At 39.2% G+C, this 25,993-nt stretch overlaps 1 protein-coding gene across 1 annotated transcript in view; it reads right to left on the minus strand.

Moving 5' to 3' along the window:
• Positions 1–25,993, minus strand: part of Unc80 (unc-80 subunit of NALCN channel complex) — a 185,177-nt gene that overhangs the window by 64,540 nt on the left and 94,644 nt on the right. The window contains exons 27-35 of the mRNA XM_076932055.1: positions 24,998–25,098; positions 21,270–21,470; positions 14,990–15,097; positions 13,719–13,857; positions 10,902–11,083; positions 10,242–10,373; positions 7,420–7,606; positions 6,707–6,838; positions 2,652–2,795 (exon numbers count right to left, since the gene is read on the minus strand). Coding sequence (XP_076788170.1) covers positions 2,652–2,795; positions 6,707–6,838; positions 7,420–7,606; positions 10,242–10,373; positions 10,902–11,083; positions 13,719–13,857; positions 14,990–15,097; positions 21,270–21,470; positions 24,998–25,098 — 1,326 coding nt within the window. The remainder of the gene's footprint in view (positions 1–2,651; positions 2,796–6,706; positions 6,839–7,419; positions 7,607–10,241; positions 10,374–10,901; positions 11,084–13,718; positions 13,858–14,989; positions 15,098–21,269; positions 21,471–24,997; positions 25,099–25,993) is intronic.

The following is a 25,993-nucleotide window of genomic DNA, read 5'->3' on the forward strand; positions in this document are numbered from 1 at the left end:
ATTAGTAATGATAACAATAAAAAGAGAAAACATTGGGGCTAGGGGGATGGCTCAGCAGTTAAGAGGACTGGTTCTGTTCAAGAGAACTTCAGTTCAATTCCCAGCACTCACAGGGCAGGTCACAACTGTAACACTGGTTCTGAGACATCTTATGCCCTTTTTTTGGTCTCTGCAGGCACCAGGCACAATGTGGTACACAGACAAATAGAACACCATACACATGAAAAATAAAGTAAAAACTAACAGAAAACAAAGAAAGGAGGAAAGCATCAAGTCGTGGAAGGGGAAGGGTTCATGGGCCCCAGAGTGAGCTTGAGGGAGGTAGAGAGAAGGGTACATACAATTAAAATTGTGTACACGTATGAGAATTTCAAAGAATTAGTAACAGTATTGTTCTTTAACGAGTAAAATGCAATAAAGCTCACTTGCTTATGTTAGAAGAACAAAAATGTCTTCTGAACACTTTTTGTATTGCAAAGTAAAAAGTTGCTGTTTTTTTTTTTCATTGAATATTTTCCTATGTAAGCAAAAGAAAACAGGAGTGAGTCGGTCTTTAGGTGTTGGCATTACTCTGCAAGCAACACCTTTGCAAAGGCATACGGTTGTCCTTGTCTTGAAGACCAACTTAACACTGGTAATTTTTAAAAATTAAAGCGAAAATTCATTGTGTTTGGTATAAATTCTGCTTTAAAATTTACTTTTTATTTTGTTTAAACAATTTTCAGACTTATTTATTTTATTATATCTACATGAGTGTTTTGCCTGCATGCATGTGTGTGTACCACATATGTGCCTGGTGCCTGTAAAAATTATATCAGAAGAGGGTGTTGTAAAAATTATATCAGAAGAGGGTGTTGGATTCCTCGGAACTAGTTATAGATATTGTGATCCACCACGTTAGTGCTGAGAATCAAACCAGTGCTCTTAACTGCTGAGCTGTCTCTCCAAACTCATTATAACTTCTTAAGCAATTATTTAGGTTTTAAAATATGCTTTGGTTTAAAATTCAAGTGAATTAGAAGTGAACTTTTATAATCCAGATACTTTAAATAGTATCCATCTCAACAAGATAAAGTAGTTGAGTTGGCAGTAATTAGGTTTCTGGGAATAAATATATAATCCTATTCAGAAAGTGCTCCTACATTATGACACAGGTCAGGCTAAGCTTCCTTGGATCCCTTGGGGTAGGAAGCAGAGGAGTGGAGGTCAACAACGCATGCTCTGTTTGGGGTCTGTTTTTCATATTTATACAAATAACACACACATACACACACACATACACACACACATACACACACATACATACACACACATACATACACACACACATACAAATTTCAAAGTAGCATATATGAACTAATGTTTTTAACTCTGTGTAGCATTATGTAGAGCACTAAGTTAATTTTCTCAACTATTATTTCCAAAGCGTTGAGAATGCTGTCATATAGGGGTAACAAGATTAATTGATTGCCTGTGCTTGGGCATCCAAATTATTTTCAAATATTCATTATCAGATGTACAATGCCATTTATAAATATTTATGCTAACAAAACAACTCCATGCCAAAGGGATTTACAGTTTTCAGTCTTTCTATTCATATTGTGAAACAACACTCCAACGCTTGTCCAAAATTCATGCTTGGTCAGTGAGGTGTTAGCATGACATTCTTCTCATTTCTTCACTAACCATGGCTAGTTTAATTTGAAATAAGTTTTGCAAATAAAATGTAAGACAGTATTGTTTTGTGTAACAGTGTTATTCATGACTGTTGTCAGCCCAGAGATTGCTTAGATATTTTGCTCATTTGGGGGGGTGGAGTTAAAAATATTGAGTTTTATTATTAAAACTCTTGTGCTTTCTCTGGCAGCATACATACTAACAATTGAAAGAATGTTAACCTTAGCTGATTTTGGTCATACAGGCCTGTAATCCCAGCTACATGTGGAGGGGGTGCTGAGACTGGAGGATTGCAAGTTCAAGACAAGCCTTAGCTATAAATAAGTTTAAAGCAAGCCTGGGCAGCTTCATGAGATTTGATCTAAAAAAACTTCAGGAGAGGATTGGGGATAGATCTCAGTGGATGAACTCTTGGTTATTATGTGCAAAACTTGGGTCCAGTCTCTAGTCAAGCATAGAAAAGGAAGAAAAAAAAAAAACAAAGAAAGGAAGGAAAAAAGGTAGGAAGGAAAGAAGAGAGAAACACAAAAAGTGTATTAATCTTTTGTCCTTTGTAAATATAGCATTTTATTCTTACTTTATCATTTCTCCTTTCAAACTTTACTTTATTGGTATATCTGGGAAGGTAATTAAGTAGGACTCAAGGTTTTAGTGCTAGTGAATTAACAGTTAAGATTTCTGAGTTGGGTATCACTCTTGACTTCTAGATAGTCAAATAAGTACAGTTATTTTTTTCTGGTAATAAAAAAATGTGGACCTAGCTACTGATATTAATGAAATTTCTTGGTAAAGGTAATAAAAGAGGAGGAGACAGAGAAATTGATAGCATTAGTATGTAATGTTAAAAATCTATAATTATAACATACATAGGACAATCCAGCATACAGTTAGCGGAATGTGTGTTCAAGAGAAAACTCTGGTTTCCATCAGACAATCAGAGTAAGAACAGAACAGTTTGACTGGCCAGATGATACCTGCCACGCCATCTTCCCGCACCTCACCATCCTCCATTAAATGAACAATGGGAAGAACTGCGGCACAGATGCATGCTGGGAATACTGCTTGAGGAGGCTGAGGCACATGGTGGTTTGGTGTGTGCTCAGTGGCGTGTTCCTCATCTGGAAGGAAAGACAAATTCTAATGCAATAACGATTTGTAGTTCAAATCCTATTTGGCAATACAGTTTATAATAGTGCTAAAGTAAAAATAAAGGTGACTTTACAGAGAGTGTTTTCCCATTATAAAACAATGAAATCAACCATTTTCCCAAGCACTGTCATTAGCCTTATGTTGTAGTGAAAGAGATATACAGACATATTAAGATAGGAAATAAGTTCTTAATATGAAATCAGAGAAAATAAAATTCTAAGCAAGGCCTAAGGAGTTTCTCATAGATTCCACAAGTCACAACCATGTGTGAGAGATTTATAAGCATGAACACTGAGTAGCAGAAAGCATGTGAATTTAGGGTAAAAATGGTGCAACTCAGTCATATTATTGTCCCTGTCTGATAAATACAATAAACACTAAAATTGAAAATCTCTTCAATTAGAATAAAGGGCAGTACATGTAATAAAAGTCAAAAATGACACTAAAGTTATCTAACAGTATATTAATATGAAAATAAACTCACTTTTATTATTGATACAAAATGAACATTTTTAAAAATAAAATATTAAGAATGCCGGATCTTTTGCGTCTCCTATCCTAACATCTGTGACTATTTGAGATTTTCGATGGGTCCTGTGAAGGGCTGGAAGGTAAAGGCTTTATTCAGTTCTTGTCAAATGCATGTGGGATATTGAAAATAATAGATGGGTAGGTAGACAGATGATAGATACCTTTATTCACTTTCGATAAAAATGTATGAGGTGCTTAAAAGAACAAGAAAATACTGTTCATATTCAGGAACAAAGACAATCAGTAGCAACTCTCCCTGGGATGCTTAGAGTTATGGTGCATATTAGGCAATGGTTTTAAAGAAGCCTTTAAGAATACACTGCACTTCATACATTTCTTATAAATGTAAAAGTGATTATAATAGAAAAATAAACATTACAAACTGTCTCATATGACTTTTTTGTCATTTGATATGGCAGACACAGATCTTAGTTTATTTAAATTGCATTAAGTGAATTTTTTTTTGAAATTTCCAAACAAAGGGCAGAATTAATGAAATGAATAAAAAGATGAATATACAAACTTTATTCAAACACAATCTATGTATAAGAATCATAACATTGCCCAAGATGGGGGTGGCTCCCAGGAGTCAATGTGGGTGACCTTAGCCAAGATGCCTAAGAGTGGGGACATGGAACCTGAAGAGGCCACCTCCTGTAACCAGGCAGGATCCCTCAGTGAGGGATTAAGGACACCAACCTATCCAAAAAACCTTCGACTTAAAATTTGTCCTTTCTAAAACAAATTTAGGGACAAAGATGGAGGAGAGACAGAAGGAGTGGCCAACCAGTAACCAGCCGGACTTGAGGCCCATCCCATGGGCAAGCACCAAACCCTGACACTATTGATACTGTTAAGCTTGCAGACAGGAGCCTAGTCTAACTGTTGTCCTCTGAAAGACTCTATTCAGCAGCTGATGATAACTGTTGCAGATGCCCACAGCCAAACATTGGATGGAGACTGGGGACTCTTAAGGATTTGAAGGCTCTGAAGGAGGTCGAAACTCCCCAGGAAGACCAACAGTGTCAACTAACCCAGACCTCTGGGAGCTCTCTGAGACTGAACCACCTACCAAAGAACACCCAGGGCTGGAAAGAGGCCCCCAGGACATATGTAGCAGACATGCAGCTCATTCTCCATATGGGCTCCCCAACAACTGAAGCAGAGGCTCTCCTGAAGGTTGTAGCCTGCCTGTGGCATTAACTCCTCAGCAGGACTGCCTTGTTTGGCCCCAGTGGGAGATCTAAGCCCGGATGCTCCAGAGTTGGGGGATACCCAGAGAAGGCCATCCTCTCAGAGGAGAAGGTTAGGGGAAGTGAGAGGAGGATCTCTGTGAGGGACCTGAAGGGGGTTAAAGTTTGGGATGCAAATAAATAAATACAAATTTTTAAAAAGGAAGAAAGGAATCTTAACATTGTTTTAAAATACAAAAATAAACCATGTGAACAGAATTGAAAAGAAAGTTGGATTGATGAAGTTCATACTGGATAACGTATATGTTAAGAGAAAAACTCTTATAACAGGTAGGCGGAGAAAGAAACAATTTGATAGTAATCACTGGAAACTATATAATTTTTCATAAGAGAGCAGCTGGACAAAGTTCACAAGGAAACCAAAGATTTAAATGTCATTGCAAAACAGACAGACCCAAAATGTCAGTAGAAGCACTGCCACCCAGCATAGAGCAGAGTGTAAGCAGTAAAGAGGCCACTGTAAGTTTAAAAATCTAACTCACACAAGATGTGCTTTCTCATTCTTCTGTGAAGAAATCAGATGTCGGTAACAGTAGGAAATTTGGAGAATTCACAAGTATGTGGTAATTACGTTGATTCTAAATAACCAGTCAATTGAATAATAATTCACAAAGGACATTAAAAGGACTTTGATATATATAAAAATGAAAATGACATATATCTATTTTTTGCAAGAACAGTGTTGAAATGGCAATTTATACTGGTGTGTATTCTCTGATTCTGAAACTAGATGATGGCATCACAAGATATGAGAACTGTGGACCCATATCCCTTCTGCATAAAGAAGTGAAAATCCTCAACAGAGTACTGTCAAATGGGATCTATAACTATGTGAAAGAGAGACTGTACACTATGAAGAAGATGCTTGTCTTTGGAATTCAATGTAAGCATGGCATAACATATGAAAAAAGTAATATAACATACCATGCCAATTAAGTGAAGAATAAAAAGCATTTGAGAATTTTAATTGATGTATAAAGACCATTTGACAAACAGCAGACAATTTCGTGACTAAAATACTAAAACCCTAAGAATCAGAAGTTCTCTTTTGACATGATAAAGACCATTTACTAAATATTTATAGCTAATATCATAATTGATGGTGAAAGACTAAATGCTTCCCACTTAGGACTGATAGAAAAACAGTATCTTGTCACTGTTTGTAGTAACATTGTCCTTGAAACTAAGCAGGGCTAATTAGTCAATAACAAGAAATGTAAGGAAACTGCATTAGAATAAAAAAGAACTGAACAGTCTGTGTTTGCAAATGACATGACTTTATAGCTAGAATATACTATGGAACATACACATAATATCACTAGAAATAACAAAACCATCTCATCAAATTTTCAGGTTATAAAACTTTTACAGAAAAAAAAAATCAAGATTTATTTCTACATATTAGTAATAAAATTCTTGTAAGTGAAATTAGAACAAGTTCTTAGAAACTGGCAACAACAAAAAATATAATGGGAATAAACTCAACAAAGGAAGTGTAAGCTTTGTAGGCTGAAAAAATCACACACCACAATAGTATGAGTGGACAGAGAACCCCATGTTCATGGATAAGAAACCTTAATATGGCCCACACTGACTAAGATACATCATCTGCCTTTTTTGAATATTGATGAAACCACTGTAAAATTCACACAGGAAAGCCAGGAGATCAGGAATAGCTAAAAGGATATTAAAAGAGAAGGGCAAAGTGAGAGAGGACCCGCACTTTCCAACATAAAAATTAGCTAGAAAACTAAAGCCAAGACAGCTGGGATTAGGATCAGCATAGAAACCAATACAGATCAGTGTGATAAAATCATGAGAACACAGATAGACCATTTCACTCACAGTTGAATGAGTTTTGAAAATAGTGACAAGAAAATTTAAGGGTGCGTGTAATTAGTAATTAATAAATGGACATCTAGACACGTTTGAGCAAAAGAGTAAAGCTAGATGCTAAGACCATACCGAAATCCTTGAACTCAAAAATTGTTCACATAACTAAATATAAGCTTTAAGCTTATAAATCATTCCTGATTTTAGAATATGCTTCAGAATAAATTAGTCATCAAGAACAGCACGTTGGCAGTGGGACACACCTTCAGCACTGACTGCTGAACGCACGGACCAGACTGACCCTCTGCGGAAGGAATAATTCCTGTGGGAGGTGCTGGAGGTGCAGGATGGACTCACAGACAGCCGTCGGGATGTCAGATTGGCGACTTCTTCTACTGGCAAACAGAACAGGGAATGTAAATTTTGGTTTTATAACCCGACTTTATCATCACCACAAAGTAAACCTGTGCTTACTCTCCAGTACTGCTACTTGCAGACCATAAATGCTTAAGCAACTTACTGCACACTTAGAAACCAGAACAAGACCTTCTAGGGAAACCAAAAATTCTTTCTAAAACTCCCCACAAAACCAGAACAGAGAATTAAGGAATTTATAATGGCTCATGAATCAAGTTTTGGTAATCAGCAGAAAGCTATCTACAGTTGTGAAAGTTAAAAGCACTGACTGGACTATCTCATCTTAAGTAAGAGTTAGTGCACTTGCTGTCTTGTGCATTGTGGATTCAGCTTTCCTGAACCACAATAAATGCTTGCTTTGTTACCAGATGGATTTTTTCAAGGTTACTACCACTCTCTAGATACAGGACAAGTCTAAACTTTAGAAACCAGCATCTCTTCTCCTTATAAGGGAGAGATGGGGAGAGCATGTCACATGGTTTCATCCTTGTTTATCTGAGAGTAAGTCCTTTCCCTGTGGCATAGTCCCCCACAAAGTCTATGCCAGCTATGAAGGCACCTTCCTCCTCAGGCTCTGAGTTGGGTGTGCAGGTGGGCTCATAGCAAGCCTCCTGGGTGATGGGGATGGCGGTGATGAGGCTCGCCTCACGACCAAGGCGTTTCTTCTCTTCCTCCTGTTGCAAGTTCTTTAAGATGTGCTCTGCCCTCTGATGGGACCGGGACACTGCCCGGGCAGAGAAGGATTTCTGTGGAGACAAAAAAAGCAAGGGCATGGCCAAGCTTCTTGCAGGATCATAGGCAAAAAGAGTGAACCAAATGTCACTTAAATGTGGGAGGTTGCCCTCATGAAATAGGCCACGCATGACCTAATTCATGAGAATGTACATATTAAATTTTCTATTAAATTTCTACAGTCGGTAACTCCCCCCCAATACTCATTAATGTAAGTCTTCAAGAATGTCTGCAACTTCTGGAAACAATGCTATTTTACATGTATGGGTGATATCGGCTCACTGTTTCAACATGAAGAACAACTTTTGTTAAACAGGCTCTAAATGAAGTATATTATTTAATGTTAATAAAATAGGATGACAAAACATGCAAGGACAAAAGAAAGAGATATTACTCTCAAATAAGTTATCCGATTTACCTCATTTTATCAATCAACTACTTAGCACAAGGTAAAGAGGATTTATCAATAAGTACATCATCACACTGGCAATACTTTATAGGGGAATACTATTGGATGGAAAGTAGGACATTAGAAAGTACTACCCAGGTTGAATGTAGAATATGAAATGAAAAATATTAAAACCAATCTACTCTCCACAGTCAGAAGATAAAGATAAAGAACAGAAGATTCTGTTTGATCCCATGCAGTGGCTACAGCATTTATGCCTTTCTTAATCATGCTGCTGCTGCTGAGAGATGTAGGGCCAGAGTCAGTGGTCAGAGCAAGGTTAGTGAACACTAGTGTCTCTCCTCACCAATTTGAAGCATAACATCAGTGTTACATCTCTCTGTTGCCTTATAGTCACATATGATTCTAAAGACATCTGGAGATCTTGGCTTCATCCACAGAAGCCCCATTATATAGGATATTAACAGGAGACTATCAGGTTACTATTAAGGAAGGCACAACAGTAGTTGAGGGATCACATAGTGAGTTATGAGAGCCAGGTAGCTAAGCTGTCCTGTTATAAGACATAATGTAGGAATTAGAAAAGAAAGAATGAATGCTGCATATAAAATCCAGAAATGGTTTCTTATCCATTACTGGGAAAGAGTTATTTGGATTTAAGGAGTCCCTTCACTATATGGGAGAAGAGCGAAAGACATTTATACTGGTGGACCAGATGCTTGAGCAGCTACGCATGTGATGGAAGGAACAGGCGTACCTTCCTTGTTACCACTGGGCCATCAGGCCTGGATATTCCACCTATGGAGAGGTGTAAGTAAATAACATTGGGAGGAGAAAAAGGCTCAAATAAGCCGCCCAACAATGAACGCTACTACTAATACCTAGACCATCTGTGCACAGCCTTCAGAGATGTTCTACTTAAATGCATATAGTCAACTAACCTTTTCAATGATGTGTGAATTAAAATATCAATAATTTATTTTACCAACCAAAGTAACTAGTGTGAACTGAAGTCCCCGTTTCCATCTCCCCACCGAATCATCCTGCTATTAAAGATTTTCCAGATTGACTGACTAGAGTTTCTTGATTGTGGAAAGTAGGAATGTTGTAGACTGAAAGCCCAAATTATCTTGGGCTTGTTTTAGTCCTCTTAATAGCTGCTAACTACCAACAACTGCAACTGACCTAACACCCTTTGTAACAAGGATGTCTTAACTTGATAAACCACTAGGGCCCATCAATCCCAAAGCTAAAGATAGTACATGGTAGCCCCTGAAGCAGAGAACTTCACATCTCTCTTCTATAAATCTCCTATCTAATCTCCTTACCAGCATATTTAGGAAATGCATTGATTAATGATTTTCTTTTGTTCTGAGACTATCGAGGTTCATGAAACTTCTCCCAAGGTTTCATTCAGGGTAGCATAAATATGTATTTCTAAGCCATATCACTAATATTTGGTGCAGAATTAGCTATCTCTTACTCTCTGAAGCAAGAGATGAGTTTTGTATTAAAAACAGAAACCATATTTTTATATTAAGTATAAGGTATAACTTTTCTGGAGGCTTTTTAGGAGATGTATGAGACATATTAAACATAGACATGGTTTATGTAAATTCCATGGAATTTGTTCTTGGACATAATGATAGGTTTGCCTGTAAATGTATCCTCTTTCTGTTTCTGTTTCATTTTTGAGTTAAAAAAACATTATTCTTAGTTTAGTTATTCAATAGATGATAAAGGTGTAGTTTTGATGAATAATCTAATTCTAAAGGCACACATTTTTCCTGTAAATAAACTGAGTATCTGAGCTATGTTACATGCAGCAGTGATATGTACAAGCACAGTAACACCCAAGGTCTTGAGTAACGGTAGCAATGTTGATGGTGGTGATAACAAGAAGATGAGAAAATAAGTAAGAAGCAGAAGCTGCTTCCTTCATTTCTTACTCCTGCTGGACCCATGTATTTAACCGCTGGGAAGCTCACACATTGCAGGTTAATTACTATAACAACAAACAGTAGTGAAAACGTTCCCTTTGCCAGAGAACAAATGCCTGTTTGTCTGATGTTTTGACAATAAAGCAAAATGTAGCTTGATAGAAGCTAGTTTCTAATATTCCCAAGACGGTGGGTCACTGTGGCTTTCTGTGTTATTATATTGCCATGACAAGAATGGCCAAATGGTCTCATACATCCCATGCAAGGTGAAGATATAGGAAAAAAGGGCCTGTTACTCACAGACTGGTCTTCATTAATGGGGTCCTGGACACTCCCGCTGCACTGAGGGACCCATGGAGGGTCAAACATTGGGACAGATGGCATTCCAAGTACTGGTGAGGGCAGGGTGAAGTTTATACTGGGAGGTGGGATCTGTTAGTAGACACAGAAGAATGAGGTAAGATGGAGTAGGAGCTGGAGTGAGCCTGAGGTGAAATTAGACAGTCTGCCTTAGTAGGTGTCAGGGCCTGAGTGCTTCCCTAGAGGAGTAAGAAACATCAGAGGAAAAAGCTGGGTTCTAAGGCCTCAGTTAACTCATCAGTAAAATGATGTGTTTTAACAAAATGATCCTGAGTTGTGCTGATCACTCTACCTTAGACACCTATATGTGTATAGACAACCAGATGCTTGTATGGTTACAATCCAAACTTAGCTGGTAACTCCTGAGGATGGCTATGAGATATTTAAGGCTGCTACTGACTGGATTTCTTGTTCTATATTTTCGTATATTTCAATTTGTTTATTTAAATATAATTTACTTATATATGAGTGATGTTTACTGATATAATTGGAGGGAAGAAGAATTCTTTGGCTGCACTCTGTGGGGCTGTGTTTTATGAATTTAAACAAGCCCTGAGTTGATTGTGGTGGTGTAATTCCCATGTAGATAGCATCTCTCACCTTAAAAATCTGCTGTGCTCCTTCTTCCATCCTGGGCCAGACCTGATAGCGAAACCTCCAGAGTGTGTGGAACTTGAGGACGGCATTCAGTCTCTGTACAGTCTCTGCATGATGGAACTCTGACATCAACATGTCCGACACAGCATCAGGGACCTTCACAGCACACAACAGGAACATGGCGGCTAGAAACAACCAACAATTAATTCGTCAGTGGGACATCTTAAGATGTTGTGTTGTTTCTGGGAATGTGGGACCTTCTATCTCCATAAAACCACTCTGGAAGTGAAGGAGGTTGGTCACCAGCAGTGGCCAAAGCTCATGATCTTCCAGACAATAGACACTAACCAGTAAATGATGTTTGACCATGACATCTAGTAGCTAATGCCAAAGCAGAAACAGCATGACATTTCAACAGAGTACTCGGGCTAAGAAAACCTTCCTTTGGCTCGTAGCAGAGCCAGAGAATGCAACCAAAAAAGTTACACAGTGAAATGTGTTGTTTAGGAAATGGCTAGTCTCTTCACTAGTGATCAGAGAATGGAACAGAAAGACAGTCATTAAAGCAACCCCAGCTCAATCAGGTATATGAAAAGCAAAGTCCATGATGTAGGTTCTCTTTAGAATATCTGCTCTTCCCAAAGATGGAGAAGCAAAAGAAGTTTCATGAATCAGAAGACTTAAAATCTTAAATTTTGGCAAGAGCTAAATATTAATAAGAGAAATCTGGGTGGTGGTTAAGTTATAGGGCTTGTGAATAATGAGAAATGAATTACCCCCATAGCTCAGATAGAAGGGCCAGTGGGAGGCAGAAAGACATAATCTACATTCTCTCCTTCTGTAGAGACTCAAACTGTGCTCAGTTGTGCCAACAGAACTGAGATTGGGTCCTGGCTCTGACACTACACTACTGCATGATCTTGGACAAGCCTCTTAACCATGTAGCTTCCATTTCTTGCCTGGAAAATGTCTGGGGAGGATGATGGTGAGTACATGATAATTCCTGACTCCACATTTGCTCTTCCAGTAAGGTAAAATGATGTCCAGGAAAGCGATCTGTGTCTGGCTGTGAGTCTGAGCCTCTTGAGGGCCGCCTGAGCATCTTTCCAGCCTGGAAAGCACTCTGTGAGGTGGGAAGTGCACTGCAGTTCAGACGTGGATTTTATTTTTCTCTAGCCAAGTGATATAAAGCAAGACTATCTACCATGTGCATCCTTAAGGTTTAGGTTTGATTTTATGGCTCTCTGGCTCTGAGTGGGACAAACTTCCACAAGATGCTTCAACTCTCTCTTCAGTTTGCTCATTTATAGTATGAGGTACTTATGGTAGGCATAAGGGCACACACCCATAAACCTAAAGTGATGCAGAGGTTGAAAGTCAGCTTGAAGTTCACAGTGAGATCCTGTCTCAAAACAACAGCAGTTGATAAAACCTCCAACAAAACAAATAACAATTATTTTTTTTTCAGTATCCTCCTGCCTCCACTTCCTGCATATTGGAACTACAGGTATACATCACCACAAAAGTCATGAGTTCCAAAAACAACTGATGTCATATTAAGTGTATATAGTTTGTTGACTTAACGAACAATTGTCCACAATTATGTTGGTTAGTCCATACCTGTGGTAACATAGTCCAGAATCAGACTGGGTCCTACTCAGCTGTCTCTAAGCTGTGTCCATACTCCTTCTACAGACACATCTCCTCAAGAGATCCCTGGCAGCCACTGTTTCAGCTGGTACATGCATCAGCATACCTGTGTCTTATGAGTACTATAAATGCCACCAGTTCCTGTCACTAAAAATCCATCACTACTTTAATTTCTTTATTAACAGGCTAGAGATGAATCTAGAACCTTGTACACACTAAGCAAGTGCTTGGCCAGTAAACCATCCTTAATCCTTGAGGTTTCTTTTTGTCAGGGTTTCATCCTATATCTCAAGCTAGAGTGAAACACAATTATCTATTCCAGATTGGCCTCAAACTCAGAATCCTCCTGCCTCCACTTCCTGGATTTTGGAATGATAGGTATACATCATCACAAAAGTCTTGAGTTCCCAAAACCATTGATGTCATATTAAGTTGGACAACAGTTTTATTTAACTTGTTAACTTAATGAGCAATTGTCTACAGTTTCATTGGTAAGTTCATACCTGTGATAACATAGTCTAGAAGCAACCTAAGTCTCACTTAGCTGTCTAATTCTTTAAGCTAAGTATAGTTCCTTTGTGAGTTGTCAAACTCATAGCTTCACGCTTTCTAAGCACACCAAATGTATTTTCACATCCATGTCATCTTGCCTGGATTATTACTTCTAGGATGGCTACGTATGTATGTGTTTTATTTATTTGCTTGGTTTTTTTTTTTTTTTTTGGAGTCAGGGTCTCATGTAGCCCTGGCAAACCTTGAACTGACTATGTAGCCAGGGATAACTTTGAATTTCTATTCCTCTTGCCTTCCCATTCAGGGTGGAGGTGGTACAAGCATGTGCTGTCTTGCCTGGATTTCTGTGGTGTTGAGGACCTTACCCAGGGATTTGTACATAATAGTCAAGTGTTTTGCCAGCTGAAGTACACCAACCCCAAAGTATTCTGTTATAGTTATAAGAACACTAATACCCTGAGTGAGATCTGATGATCTTGTATAAAGGCACAGTACAATTTGAAGGAAACTCTGAAAACATCCTCAGATGCACACCTTTATCGAGAAGTCTAGAAACTTCCATCGACCTAACATAAAATTGAAGGTGCCTTTTTCTCAGTTTCAACATTGTAGTCACTAGTGGCCACAAGAGCCAAGTGCCAGGTAGAGTTTCTTTACCTGCTGCCCCAGCCATGTGCTCATCCATACTGAGGAGCAGCTCCCAGGCAGCCGGCTGGATGTCTCCATACATCTCCTCTGTCAGAATTGGAGCTGCCTTGATGAGCAGAGACAAGGGAGCCGGTGACAAGCTCATCACCTGGGTGAGAGATGCAAATCACGTTTCAAAATCTTTTAAGACGATAATTACTTCTTGAAACTCAAAAACCACATCACTTATTTGATTTCCCCAGGGTGACCTTAAAATATTTCTTACAATTGAGTGGATTTAGCTGACATGGCGTGTAAGCCTTATACTTTATTAGTTGATACAAGTCAGATAGAAACATTGATCTTGTAATATTTTCATCACAAAAACAATTTTACAATTATTCAAAAAATTAACCATAGAGTATGGTTAATTTTTATTCTCTACAGAAAAGAAAATAGTCAACAATGATGGCTTTGTCCTCAAAGTTCTGATGGATTTTAAAAGTTTTCTTTTATTTTCTCTATGTTGGCAGATTTCCGCTGAAAACCACATGGGGTCTGTAATTCGTAAAGGATTCCATTCACACAGTTAATTTCTGAAGGCAGCATGCACTTGGATGACATTTCTCCTTGAAATAATATGATTATACATTGTGGCTATGGGCCCAGATCCACCCACAAAGTCCTACTTAATCCATTATTTATGATAATTTAGGTTATATATGAAGGTGACAGATAAGTCATCACTGTAAACATTCTAGAAAAACATTAAAGCCCCTTTTCTCCAGGAGGGAAAGGAATGATTTCAAGCTTAGTTTGCAGGAACAGTAGAAGAGTGTGCCAATAACTGGATAAGTAGGCCAATGCATTATTTTATTTAATCCATACAATAATCTTTTGAGTTAGGTATATTCTTACAATCCTCTTTCCATAGATGAGACAACAAAGAAGAAGGCAAATCAAAGTCCTTGTCCAAGTCTCAGAGACAGAGAAGCAAACTGTGTTTATGAATCTACATGGTCTAAGTTAGGATAGCCATTACATGCTAGTAGATTACCTTCATTGGCGACATTAGAGTGGCTAGGTACAGTCCACCCAAATTTCTAGGCCTCATTCTATGGCAACTGGCTGCCCAACAAGAGGGATTTTTCTCCCCTTGCACACCAGTTACAGCAGAGGGCATTCATAGCAACGAAGTGCCAGCTTCCATTTTGCATCACAAACACTCATAAGCAGGGAGGGTGTACGGGGACTCTTTCTTGTCAGTGAACAATGCATGTTTCTGATCCGCAAGCTAATACCTGAAGTCTGATGTATTTCAGCATTCCAGAGTCCTTTTTCCCTTCCAGGTTGACATCTGAAACTCTTTTCTTCAGGGAAGGCGTCCTCAGGCATGACTTATCTGAGCACTAAGAGAAAGTGAAGTGTGTATTGAAGGTACTGTCACAAACCCATAGTGCTTTATGTCCCCCAATCTCTCTATGGTACTAGTCTCTAATTAAAAGTATAATTTTAAGTTTTTCTTTTTAAAAGAAAGCACCAAAGGTTCTAAAAAGCATTGGTTTTGTTGAGAAAATGGGGATTAGATATGATTACTAAGAAGTACCTCTTTTATTTACCTTTAAGGAAAAAAAGACACAGACCAAGGTATAAAGCTAGTTAATTATCAAACATGGGAAAGATAAAGATTTCTGATTTTCATTTCAGGTTTGATTATGTTGTGTCAGTGGTTAAAAGAAAACAAATTTAAATAAATGTTAATGTGGATAAAACATACTCTATTCTAAGGTATATGTTGAGGCATGTTGTCAGGAAGAAAGGAAGTATTTCAAGTGTTAAGATGGAAAGGGGCAAACAGGGCTGCAGGGGAGGGCTAAGTTGGGAGTACCCATTATATCAACATAAACTGTACAGGTAAAGTGGTTAAAAAAAAAGAAAAGAAAAGAATAGCTCTCTTACCAAACTATGGCTTTAACCTGGCTCCAGAACAGACTGTTTTATTTACACAAAGATGAGACAATGTTTGTCTCCACTTACTCTGAAGGTGACAAAGCCTGGAAGGGTTGGCACAGTTTGGAGAAGGACTGATCCTTCCTTATTTACTAACCCTGACTTATGATTCCTTCCTGTTTTTCTGCATTCCAGCCCGTGCAGGCTCACACAGAATAGAGCCCATTTGTCTCACCAGGGTCAGGCCAAGGAAACACTTGAGACACTTTCTTCCTCTATGCCAAAAGAAAAACTAAACGTCTTAAGAATTTTTGGCAGAGCTTCACAGTGTAAGATGGAGATATTTGGAAAGAAAAAGCAAATCTACAAGCATGCCCATAACCCAAGAAACTCTCTTGAAAGTTTGACAAAAAAAAATCCAAGACAAAAAATGAACCTGTTCTAGGGCTGGTATGGGACCATCCTTTAAAATGAACCTACATTAAAAAAAAAAAAAGATCAGAGCTCTAGCTGTGTTTTTGAAAGAAAAAGAATAAAAACCGTGGAATTACATGCTTGGGAACATAAAACACTTGGGAAATATGCTGTATAATTTTTATATATATATATATATATATATATATATATATATATATATAATGAAAACCTTTAAAAATCATCTATAGCAATAACTTCCCACAGAGACATAGAAATGTGTCTTCTGAAAAGGCTTGTGGTATTTAAAAAATCCTATCCGTGTGCTGTGTTTTTTATTTTAATTCAGCAAACAATACACAAGCATATCAGAGTATCTGGAAAAGACAGAAACTACGAAAAAAGCAGAAAATGCCCATATTCCCAATTTAATAACAGTAATTATTTGGTTCCGTTTAGTCTTCCTCCCATGATGCCTCTTAGCAGAGCCATGATAGCTTTCTGCGTGTGGCACACAAATTTAAACAATCATTTCACTGTGATTTTTATGCTAAGTATTTTCTGGGGAGGTGGGTTATGATTTTAGACTTTTACAAGTATATCCCTTTGTCCTCTGGTTAGCCTTCGCATCCTTTCATCATTACTTATAAATAATTCTCCATTAAATTATAGAACACAACAGTATCCAGTTCAAGATAGAAATGCCGAGCACTTACGTTAAAGTCAATGTGCTGGAAACCACAGAGTTGTTTCCTTTTGTCTGCTAGCTTCCCGTGGGAAGAGTGCACACTCGCAGGTGTGCGAGGAAGCATAGTGGGTTCCATGACACCTAGAGTGTGGTTTTCCCATCAGGGACACATGCTGGTCACAGTATTTGAACGACTTAATTGAAGTCAGGCAGTACATACCAGAGATGGAAATATGTGTAAGAGAGACTGGGTGTACTGTGGGAGAGTCCTGAAGTACTTATATAACCTGACTCTTGACTCAGACAAAACTACTGTGAAAGATTTTTTGGTTTTGTTGTGTTTTAGTTTTTGTCTTTTAAATGAAACTCAAGACAGAAAACAAATCTAAGCATAAAATAGAATGCCGGGTTGTTTCCTAGGGCGTCTAGAAGTGGTTTCTGCAGTTTTGGATCTCATTGGACTACATACATGGTTAGAATTAGACATCAAGTAAGAATCTGTAGAGAAATCTCAGTTGAATAAATGAAGACAAAGAACAGAACTCATCACTACTAGAGGACTGTAGTTCAGCTGTTTGCTCTAGGATGGACATGAACATACTGTTGTACAGCAGAGCAACTGTAATCACATGTAGGAGATGATCTGTTGACATTTCCATCAGGAGAGAGGGTAGACCCTCATGAGGTTTTCTAAGACTCTTATGAAGTACCCAGAGATTATATAAAAGGGAATTTTGTTGCCCAGGAGTCTTCCTAGTGCTATAGCTGGCCAAGAGTATATACCTCATCGGTTCACCAAGCTAGACTTGGGTGGAATCCTTTGTTTGGTGTGCTGGCTCCTTCTCTGTATGGAGTGAATAGATATTTTGTTGTTTTCAGGAAAATTTATGTAGCAAGGACCTTATCCAATACTGATGTGGTTGTACCACAGAATCTGAGTCAAAAGACAGCCACAGGGCATAAAATCTCTCAGGAATACTGGAGAAGGCCAACTACTGCTGTGTGTGTGTGTGTGTGTGTGTGTGTGTGTGTGTGTGTGTGTGTGTGTATGTGTGTGTCTTGTGCATACAGGATATGTATATTAATGTATCTTTAAAAACCAGTCATACTTGATTGCTCTAAATTATATTTGCAATGCAAAATCAGCCTGGACTGGCCAAGGAATCTTCACTTACGGGATTTGGCTTAAATAGAGGACTGGGCACCAACAAGTTATTCTTGTACAGTGAGTCTGTTAGGTGCTAAAAAGAGAGTTACCACCTTAGAATTTTCAACCTAAAATGTAATATGAGCAAAGCAAGAGGAGATGGCCAGAGGACAGATTAGTCAGCAGAGACAATGCAGAGAGAGGCAGAGATGAGGAACTGCCAGATGGCAGCTGTGGTGTTAGATTCCTTGGGGATTGTCTATGTTTTTCTCTCTGTCCCTAGCTTCAATAAATTTGTTTGAATGGAATTTTGTTCTTTGTATTAAATTATTATTGATTACAGAGAAATAATATTTAACTATTCAAAGTAATTTTTTACTTATTCACCGAATAACTCGAGTATTTATTGTGCAACCATAACCCCGGGGCTGAGTTAACATCTGTAGTTATGCAGAGAGCACATTCCTGGTGATGGCTGCCCTTGCCTCCCCTTTAGGGAGACATCACAAAAGCAAACAGAATACTGGATGGTAAATATAAACAAAAGAGGAGGAATATGCCATGAAACCTCATTGAAGATGGAGATAGCATGTATTGAAAAGTTGGGAAAGTAGGAATAGCCCTGCTGGACTCTCCTGGGATGAGTTTCTTTATGGTTTAAGAAAGAACAGCACACCAATGGAAATGTGATTCTTTCCAAAAGGCAACTAGACCCCCTTGTGCTTCACACAGAGTTGCCATGCAAATTATGTATGTTTGTTGTTAAGTAGTTTTGTTTCCATCTGGCCTATTGATTGAGACATAATCTGCTCTTTGTATTAGAGTAGCGTTGGGGGTGGCTTTGGAAAAAAAATCTGTAGGAAATCAATCAACCTTTTGCCAATTGCATTGGCTTCACAGTATCTACCCACACTGGGTCCTTTCTCTCTAGTAGGGAATGCATCTTTGACCCCAATATTCTGTTTGACTGACAGGAAAAGCTTGCTTCGTTTACTCCTGATCACTACAGTTGCTGTGAAGCAAACAGCTGGGAAACAACTCTACTTATTTCATATCAAGCACTAAGTGAATGTAAACTCTACTTAGAATATGGTTCTAAACACATAGAGCTGAACAAAACACCCAAGACTTCCTTAGCTTTTAGCAGGTATAGAAAAAAATGTAGAATTCTGTGGTGAAGTCATTATGAATACAGAAGAGTGAAAATATATAGACAGAAAAAAAATCTCCTAGCTTGAAGTGTGCTGAAACAAAATAACAGAATATATGATGAATTCTTGAGCATTAAAGTGAAGACTTTCCACACGGATCTGTTAGGTGGGATATAAATTGTGCGGACCACTACAGATACATTCTGCCTGAAGAACCAGCTCAAGAGGAAACACAGATGAAATGTCAGCTGCTCACAGATGATTCTCACCAGACCACTGCTTTTCTTACTGACTTTCTGCCTTTTCTCCGTTTTCATTCTGTTTCTGGAAGTGGGGGCACTGTTTAGTCGTATGACAGACTCAGAACAGGCAAATCAAAAATATCATGAAGAGGGAAAAGTTGCTGGAGCAGAAAGCTTCCACTTTGGAAATATAATGTTTGCCACACACCATTAACAAATATTATTTATTCACTTGGATGACTAATTTAAAATCTATAAAGTTTGAAGACACATCTATTAGCTCTCCTTCAAAGGAAAAAGCCACAACAGAAGGTCACATGGCTTTTGTTTTGGAGTTTCCTGCAAACCCACAGGAGAGCAGCAGGCAGTTATACTCACAAGCCATCCTGGTCCACAACCTTGATAATTCAGTGAATTATTTAATATTTATTTAAAGGAATAATAATATTTATTATTCCTTTATCACAAGTTAGTAGTTTGTTAGAACATCATGTAGGATACAAAATGGATGATTTCTTAGATCTCAGGATTTATAATTCAGTGGCAGAGGATCTTTGGGACTCAAAGGATGGAATAAAACACTGAAGCCTCCGTGGCCCTATCGGGTATGATCTCTATCTGCATATGGAACCTCATCATGGACCAGAGTCCTCAGAGCTGCAGCCATGGTCCCCTTACACTCATCTTTCTTTTGGGCAGAAAGTCCTGAAGTCTATGAATATTGAAGAGTCCTTTTCTCAAAGGTGACTCATTTCCTTATTAGAAAGGTTGTCATTGTCCCCTGCCAAATCCCCCGCTTTATACCTCAGCTCTCAGTAGTGTGCCTCTCCATTGCAGCTACACAAATGAACTGCAGTTTTGCTTCTATTGGTCATACTCACAAACCACTTATAGTATATATTATTGCCCAATCCAAGCCCAAACCTAGACTGTAAACTCTATAGTAGAAAGATTTTTTCTTCCTGCTTATTTTCAGTTAATAGCTTATTTGTTCTGCTAAGTTTGTCAATAGCTGGTGCGTAAAGAATGCTTGTGGAGGCGAGCAGGTGTTATAGAAAAAAATCGCTTTGTGAAATCATTTGAGGAAACCATCTGGAAAGGAAGCCATGGCATTCAGTGGAATGGTCATTTTGGCTGCACTGTTCAGGGGCAGGTGTGTAACTGGAGTTTTCCTTGGCAGGAGAAAGGCAGCCATGGTCACCTTCTTCTGTCAGCTCAACTGAAAGAGCAGCTTAGTGCTTGGGAATGTGATCTTGAGCATTAAAGTGAAGATTTTCCTTAGTGTGGTTTGGCTCATCTGTAGATGGTTGAGCCATTTATTGCTTATATGGTTTCATAACGTATACTTCTATTTGCTCTCTATTGCTGCTCCAACAAATGACCCAAGGCTTAAAATGTCCCAGGTTTGTTAGCTTTACAGTTCTGAAGGTCAGACATTTCAAAGGAACTGGAAGGCCCCAGTGTGTTTCCTGACTTTCTCTTGAGTCTGGAGTTTTCTAGTTTGTTCTGGGCTCATGGCCCCTCCCAGCTGTCTGCTGTTGTCGTCTGCTCTGCCCCTGACTCCCAGAAGTCCTTTCTTCCTGTATGATGGAACATATAACTACACTGAGCTGATGTGGACAGTCCAGAACATGGTCTTGTAAACCCCGTAGCCACACATGTAAAGTCTTACTTGTCATGCAAGGTGTCGTGTTCACAGGTCCCAGGGAGACGATATTCTCTCTAAGGTTACTTAGCCATCATCGCAATCTCTCTGAATTTGTATTTATAAGACAAAGCCCAGGGGAATGTTTCGTGTTTACTCATAAGCACAGACGAAGCATCTGCCCGTCTTGCACATATCTTCTGCCTTTTCTCAGAGCCACACAGATCCGTTGTTTGCTACATTTGGTTTTGCCTGACATTTTATTTCCAGGGCAGATAAGAACATCACTATAAATACATCTTTTCTCCCGCCCTTGGTACATTACCCAGTGGCTGCTCACTCACCTCTTTCTGCTTCTTGCCCCTCAGGGCCACGTTGCTGATGTGGTTACTCTCACGCAGGGAGTCCACACTGTCCCCATACAGCAATTTAATGGCCCTGACCAGTCGGGCACAGGAGCGGCTGTGGTGCAGGTAGCAGTGTGGGTGGCAGTAGTCCACATGTGTGCAAATGAAACTTTGCTGGTTGCATAGTAAGATCATGACCTGGAAAAAAAAATACCCACAGATTTAACCAGGCAACGAGGAAGCAGAAGCACAGAAGAGGGAAAATCAGAGAGAGTCAGAGCATAAACTCTTAATCAGTGAGCAAACAACAGTAATTTCCATAGGTGCATACTAGTCTCTGCTCACTTGCCTTCTGTTCTCCCTCCATGCATAATTGATAAAAGGATCTTTTAGAGACACCCAGACATTGGGTGTGAGGTATATGACTTCCAAATACTTTCAAGAACCTCATCTCATCTCTTACCCTGTAATAGGAGCCAGGCAGAAAAGCATTCAGTGCTGAGTTTAATTCCAGAGTTCTCTAACTGACCCTGAATACCTGGGTGCACCCCCAAACTACCCTCAACACTATGTGGTGCTTGGAAACACTTCTGCACCTTCCCTCTGGATGGTTGTCTTATACTGGAACTTGAGCCCCACCATAAAGTCTCATTTCAACTCAATCACGGGTTCTCTGGCTCCTTCCACACACATGCTACACTGACTCTGAAGCCATTCTAGCTTCCTCTTTAAAAAAAAGTCTCAACTGTATCTCCTGAGATTTTCCATTGGGATTCTAGAAGTGATCTTGGCTGATTTAAAGGATGCAGTTATTTTAAGATAGAAACGAAGAGCCCAGAATTGGCAACTGAAATCTGCAAACCGAAGTTGCAATTCTGGTGCTCAAATTTAGGGCCTTGCACATGCAAAGCACGTACATATCTGTCACTTAGCTCCGTCTCTTCACCCCAGGTTTGTGGCTTGTGCTTGTTTGGTGGTGCTAGAGATAGAACTCTGGAAACTACACATGCTTAGGCAAGTGCTCTATCACTGAGCCATGCCCCCAGACCCCAAGTTTACAACTTAAAAATGTTTTAAATTTTATTTAATTTTATGTATTTGTCTGCATGTCTATATATGTACCACAGGCATGCCGGGTGCCTGTGGAAGCTACAAAAGGGTGTTGAATCTCCTGAAACTGGAGATCTGGGTGGTTGTGTCCCGAGTTTGGGTTCTAGGAACTGAACCCAGGTACACAACTTTTAAGGTAACCTCCGGTAAGGAAGAATGTATAGAGAAGGCTTCACCCAGGAAATTAAACAGTGAAGGAGTGTGTACCATTCTGGATGAGACCACAATGCACATAGATACAGAGGAGACCAACTGCACTGACCTGGCAGAACTGCCTTAGGACCAACAGGGCTTGTTTATTCTGAGGCATAGATGAAACCAACAATCATCTCTATACTCCTATCAAACTCAGTCAACAATATCTAAGCCTGCAAGGTTTTCAGCAAATTTAAATGGTGTCTTGGTAGAATGTCCAACCTATCTTGAGGTTCACTGTGCATCTTTGAATAGTCTGCTTTATACTACAGCATGAAGCAGGTATAAATGGGAACTCTAAAGATTTTTTTGTTATTCTAAATCTGAATTTGGTGATCAGGAGAAACAGGAAGAAAGCCTTACAAGTGTACACACACACACACACACACACACACACACACACACACAAATACACACACAAACACACACACAGTGCATATCACTAAACTTTGCCTCAGAAAATTCTCATAGGTAAGTTCTGATGTCAGCAGCAACTGGTTTAGCCATCTATAATCTACAAGTTTAAAATTCTGCACTAACATTCCTTTATTAGGTATATTTCTAAGATGACGCCTAGTGATCTATACAGTCTAGGATTCATACTCTGTGAAAGCTCCTCTCATTGTGAGTTAGACTTACGATTGCTTCTCACCAATAGCATATGACAAAGGTGTTAGAATGGCCCCTCCAGACTACATTGCATATGACGGTGATTTCTCTCTTCTCAGCTGACTCTTTAATAAAGCCGTTTGTTATAATTCAAGCTTTCACATGGTAAGGAAATAAGAGCAGCTTCTGGCTTGACATGATGGCTCAGTGTGTAAGAGTACATGTGTCAACAGGAGGACATGACTTTAAAATCCTCAGAATACACAGAAGAGCTGGGTATGATTGCATGTGCGTATAACCCCAGCACTGGGAGGGCAGAGACAGACAGATCCGGAGAGCTGGCGGACTTAGCTGAAATGAGTCAGCTTCAGGTTAAGGGTGAGAGACCCTTCTTTAAATGAATAATATAGAGAGTGATAAAGGAACACAACCAACGTTCTCTATTGGCTGCTGCATGCATGGACAGTGAATGCCCCAAGCTCATTGACCAAGCCACCAAAGGGACCATGTTGCAGCAGACAAACAGAAGAGCCGAGGTAAAGCCAAATATCAGACAAACAGAAGAAACTGAGATCCCAACCCTGTTATATACATAGCTCCCTCTTGAATGGTATGAATACTTCTGCTGGAAAAAAAATAAAGGGTGAGTTGTGCAATAAAGGAAGGATCAGAGAGAAGGCAGACACTGAATGTCTATAAAGCCACTCCTTTCTAGACGTTTGTTGACTGAATAGTAAAGAAGCCACCAAGAAACTAGCTGACAGAAAGAATAGATACTGACAAAATTTACTGCTGCGGGGAAGTAAGTATTGGAATTTTTGTTATCTGCCAGAGGACAGAGTGAATCTTTGCCAGGGAATAGCATCCTCTGAAGCCTCTAAAAGTTTCTAAGTTAAGAAAATGTGTCTCATATCAGTTTTAGGTACAACTTGAGCAGAAAGTATTGCGAGCTCCCTCGCACATTCTGTGTGCATACATGTACAACTTTGCCTGCTCTCAACTCCCTGCACCACAGAGATTCAGTTACTACAATCAGCCCACACTGACATATGATCAGTAAAGTTCACCCCCTGGTGCGGCCCATCCTATGGGTTTCTACAACATACATAATGGCATTCTCTATTACTGTGTCCCTGTAATTTTTCATCTGCCTTGTCCATGAAAATATGGGAGTATATTATGGAATAAGACCTTGAGGAGTACCATAAAGTCCACATATTTGAGGAGAGAGCACATTCCTTTTTCATGCCTACTTCAAGGTTTTGCTTCAACATATGCCCAAAAATTCTAAGGGAGGGTTTCATGCCTTTGCACGCTGCCTATCTATCTGAGGCATAATCTTCTCACCCAGAATCTTTGTGTCGCATTTACAATTTTTTTTAGTTAATTCTTTTGATAATTTTGTATATGGGTACTACATATTTATAGCAACTGTCCACCAAAGCTCATTCCTAACACAGTCAAAAATGACACTGACTGTTCTCAAGTCCATGGTAATATGTTTAAAATTGACCAGGTTGTCTGGCCTGTGTCATTCAGGGTATTTTGAGTATCAACTTAGCTCAGTCTCTCATAGTTTTGCCTGAAATATGGTGACCCACAGACTGGCTATATAACGAAAGTCCTTAGTCTTAGTTATTCTTAAACACAATCCAGCAGAATAATATTTCCACTCTGAGTAGAGAGACTCAGCTAAAATATACTGTACTCTCTGTCAGAAGTGTTCTCATGTTGATAGTCTGTTTCTCTCACCAGGAATCTTCCCCAGTGCTGAAAAGAGTTTGTTTTTAGAAATTTAGTCGGACACTTACGTGAAGCCATGACATGTTTCTGTGGTAATTTTCCTCTGTGCCGGCATTGCTCATCCCCTCAGGCTCAATGCTGGGTTCACTTGCGCTCCAAGGACTCCCTTCTTTAAAAAAGAACACCAAGAAAGAGTTCAATGTTCAGTCTCCCCGGAGGACATGCCAGTATGGTGTCATTGTCCATGCTTTTGAATCCAAGGGCAGACTCTACTATGGCCCAGCAGGTTACAGGGCACAGGACTTTGTTGGAAGGATATTAATAAGAGCCTTTCTCTTAACCACCACCTGAACTAGTAAGTCCCAAAACAATGGTGATCTCTGCTAAGGTAGCTTCCATGTTAAGACATGAGAGCAGAGAAAAAAGTGTGGATTCATTGAGAGGAGCTAGTTACATGTTCATTGTGCCCAAATCCATTCCAGAGTGCCCGGATGTCACAAGCTGTGGCTAAGCAGGGACACAACTGGACTGGTACTGACATTGCAGGATGATAAAATAATGCCTCCATTGGGTTGTGGTTGCACCTGTACCACTGTCGTGGACATCAGGCCTGGCTTTGGGAGCCCTTTCAGTTCTGTGATGGAGCCTTTGAGGGATTACAGTGATTTGAAATCAATGACAGCCAATTGTGAGCAAGCCTTGTGTCCTCTCTATGAAAGGTATAAAGGAAATCTGGCCATTTAGTTTATTACCCACAGAGCTTTGCCATCAAATCTAAAAGCTTCAAGGATTGTTTAAGGAGAAAAATTGTATCTCTAGTATGATTACTTTGACTTGACTGGTGAGGATATATTGATGAGTTCAGTTCATTCTGAACACTGATGGGAAGGTTATAACGTTCGTCCTGCAACAACAGAAATCACCCCCGCCCCCATTATCTCTTCTAAAAAATAAGCTGAATCTTAACTAATGCATAAATTATCTATTTTTAAAGGCGAGGGTGGGTGGATGTAGAAGCATTTTCTATTTTAAACTTTCCTTGATTAGATACTCAGCTTCCATTT

Source organism: Arvicanthis niloticus, chromosome 3 (assembly GCF_011762505.2).
Source record: "Arvicanthis niloticus isolate mArvNil1 chromosome 3, mArvNil1.pat.X, whole genome shotgun sequence".
In the NCBI taxonomy this organism is placed as follows: Eukaryota; Metazoa; Chordata; class Mammalia; order Rodentia; family Muridae; genus Arvicanthis; species Arvicanthis niloticus.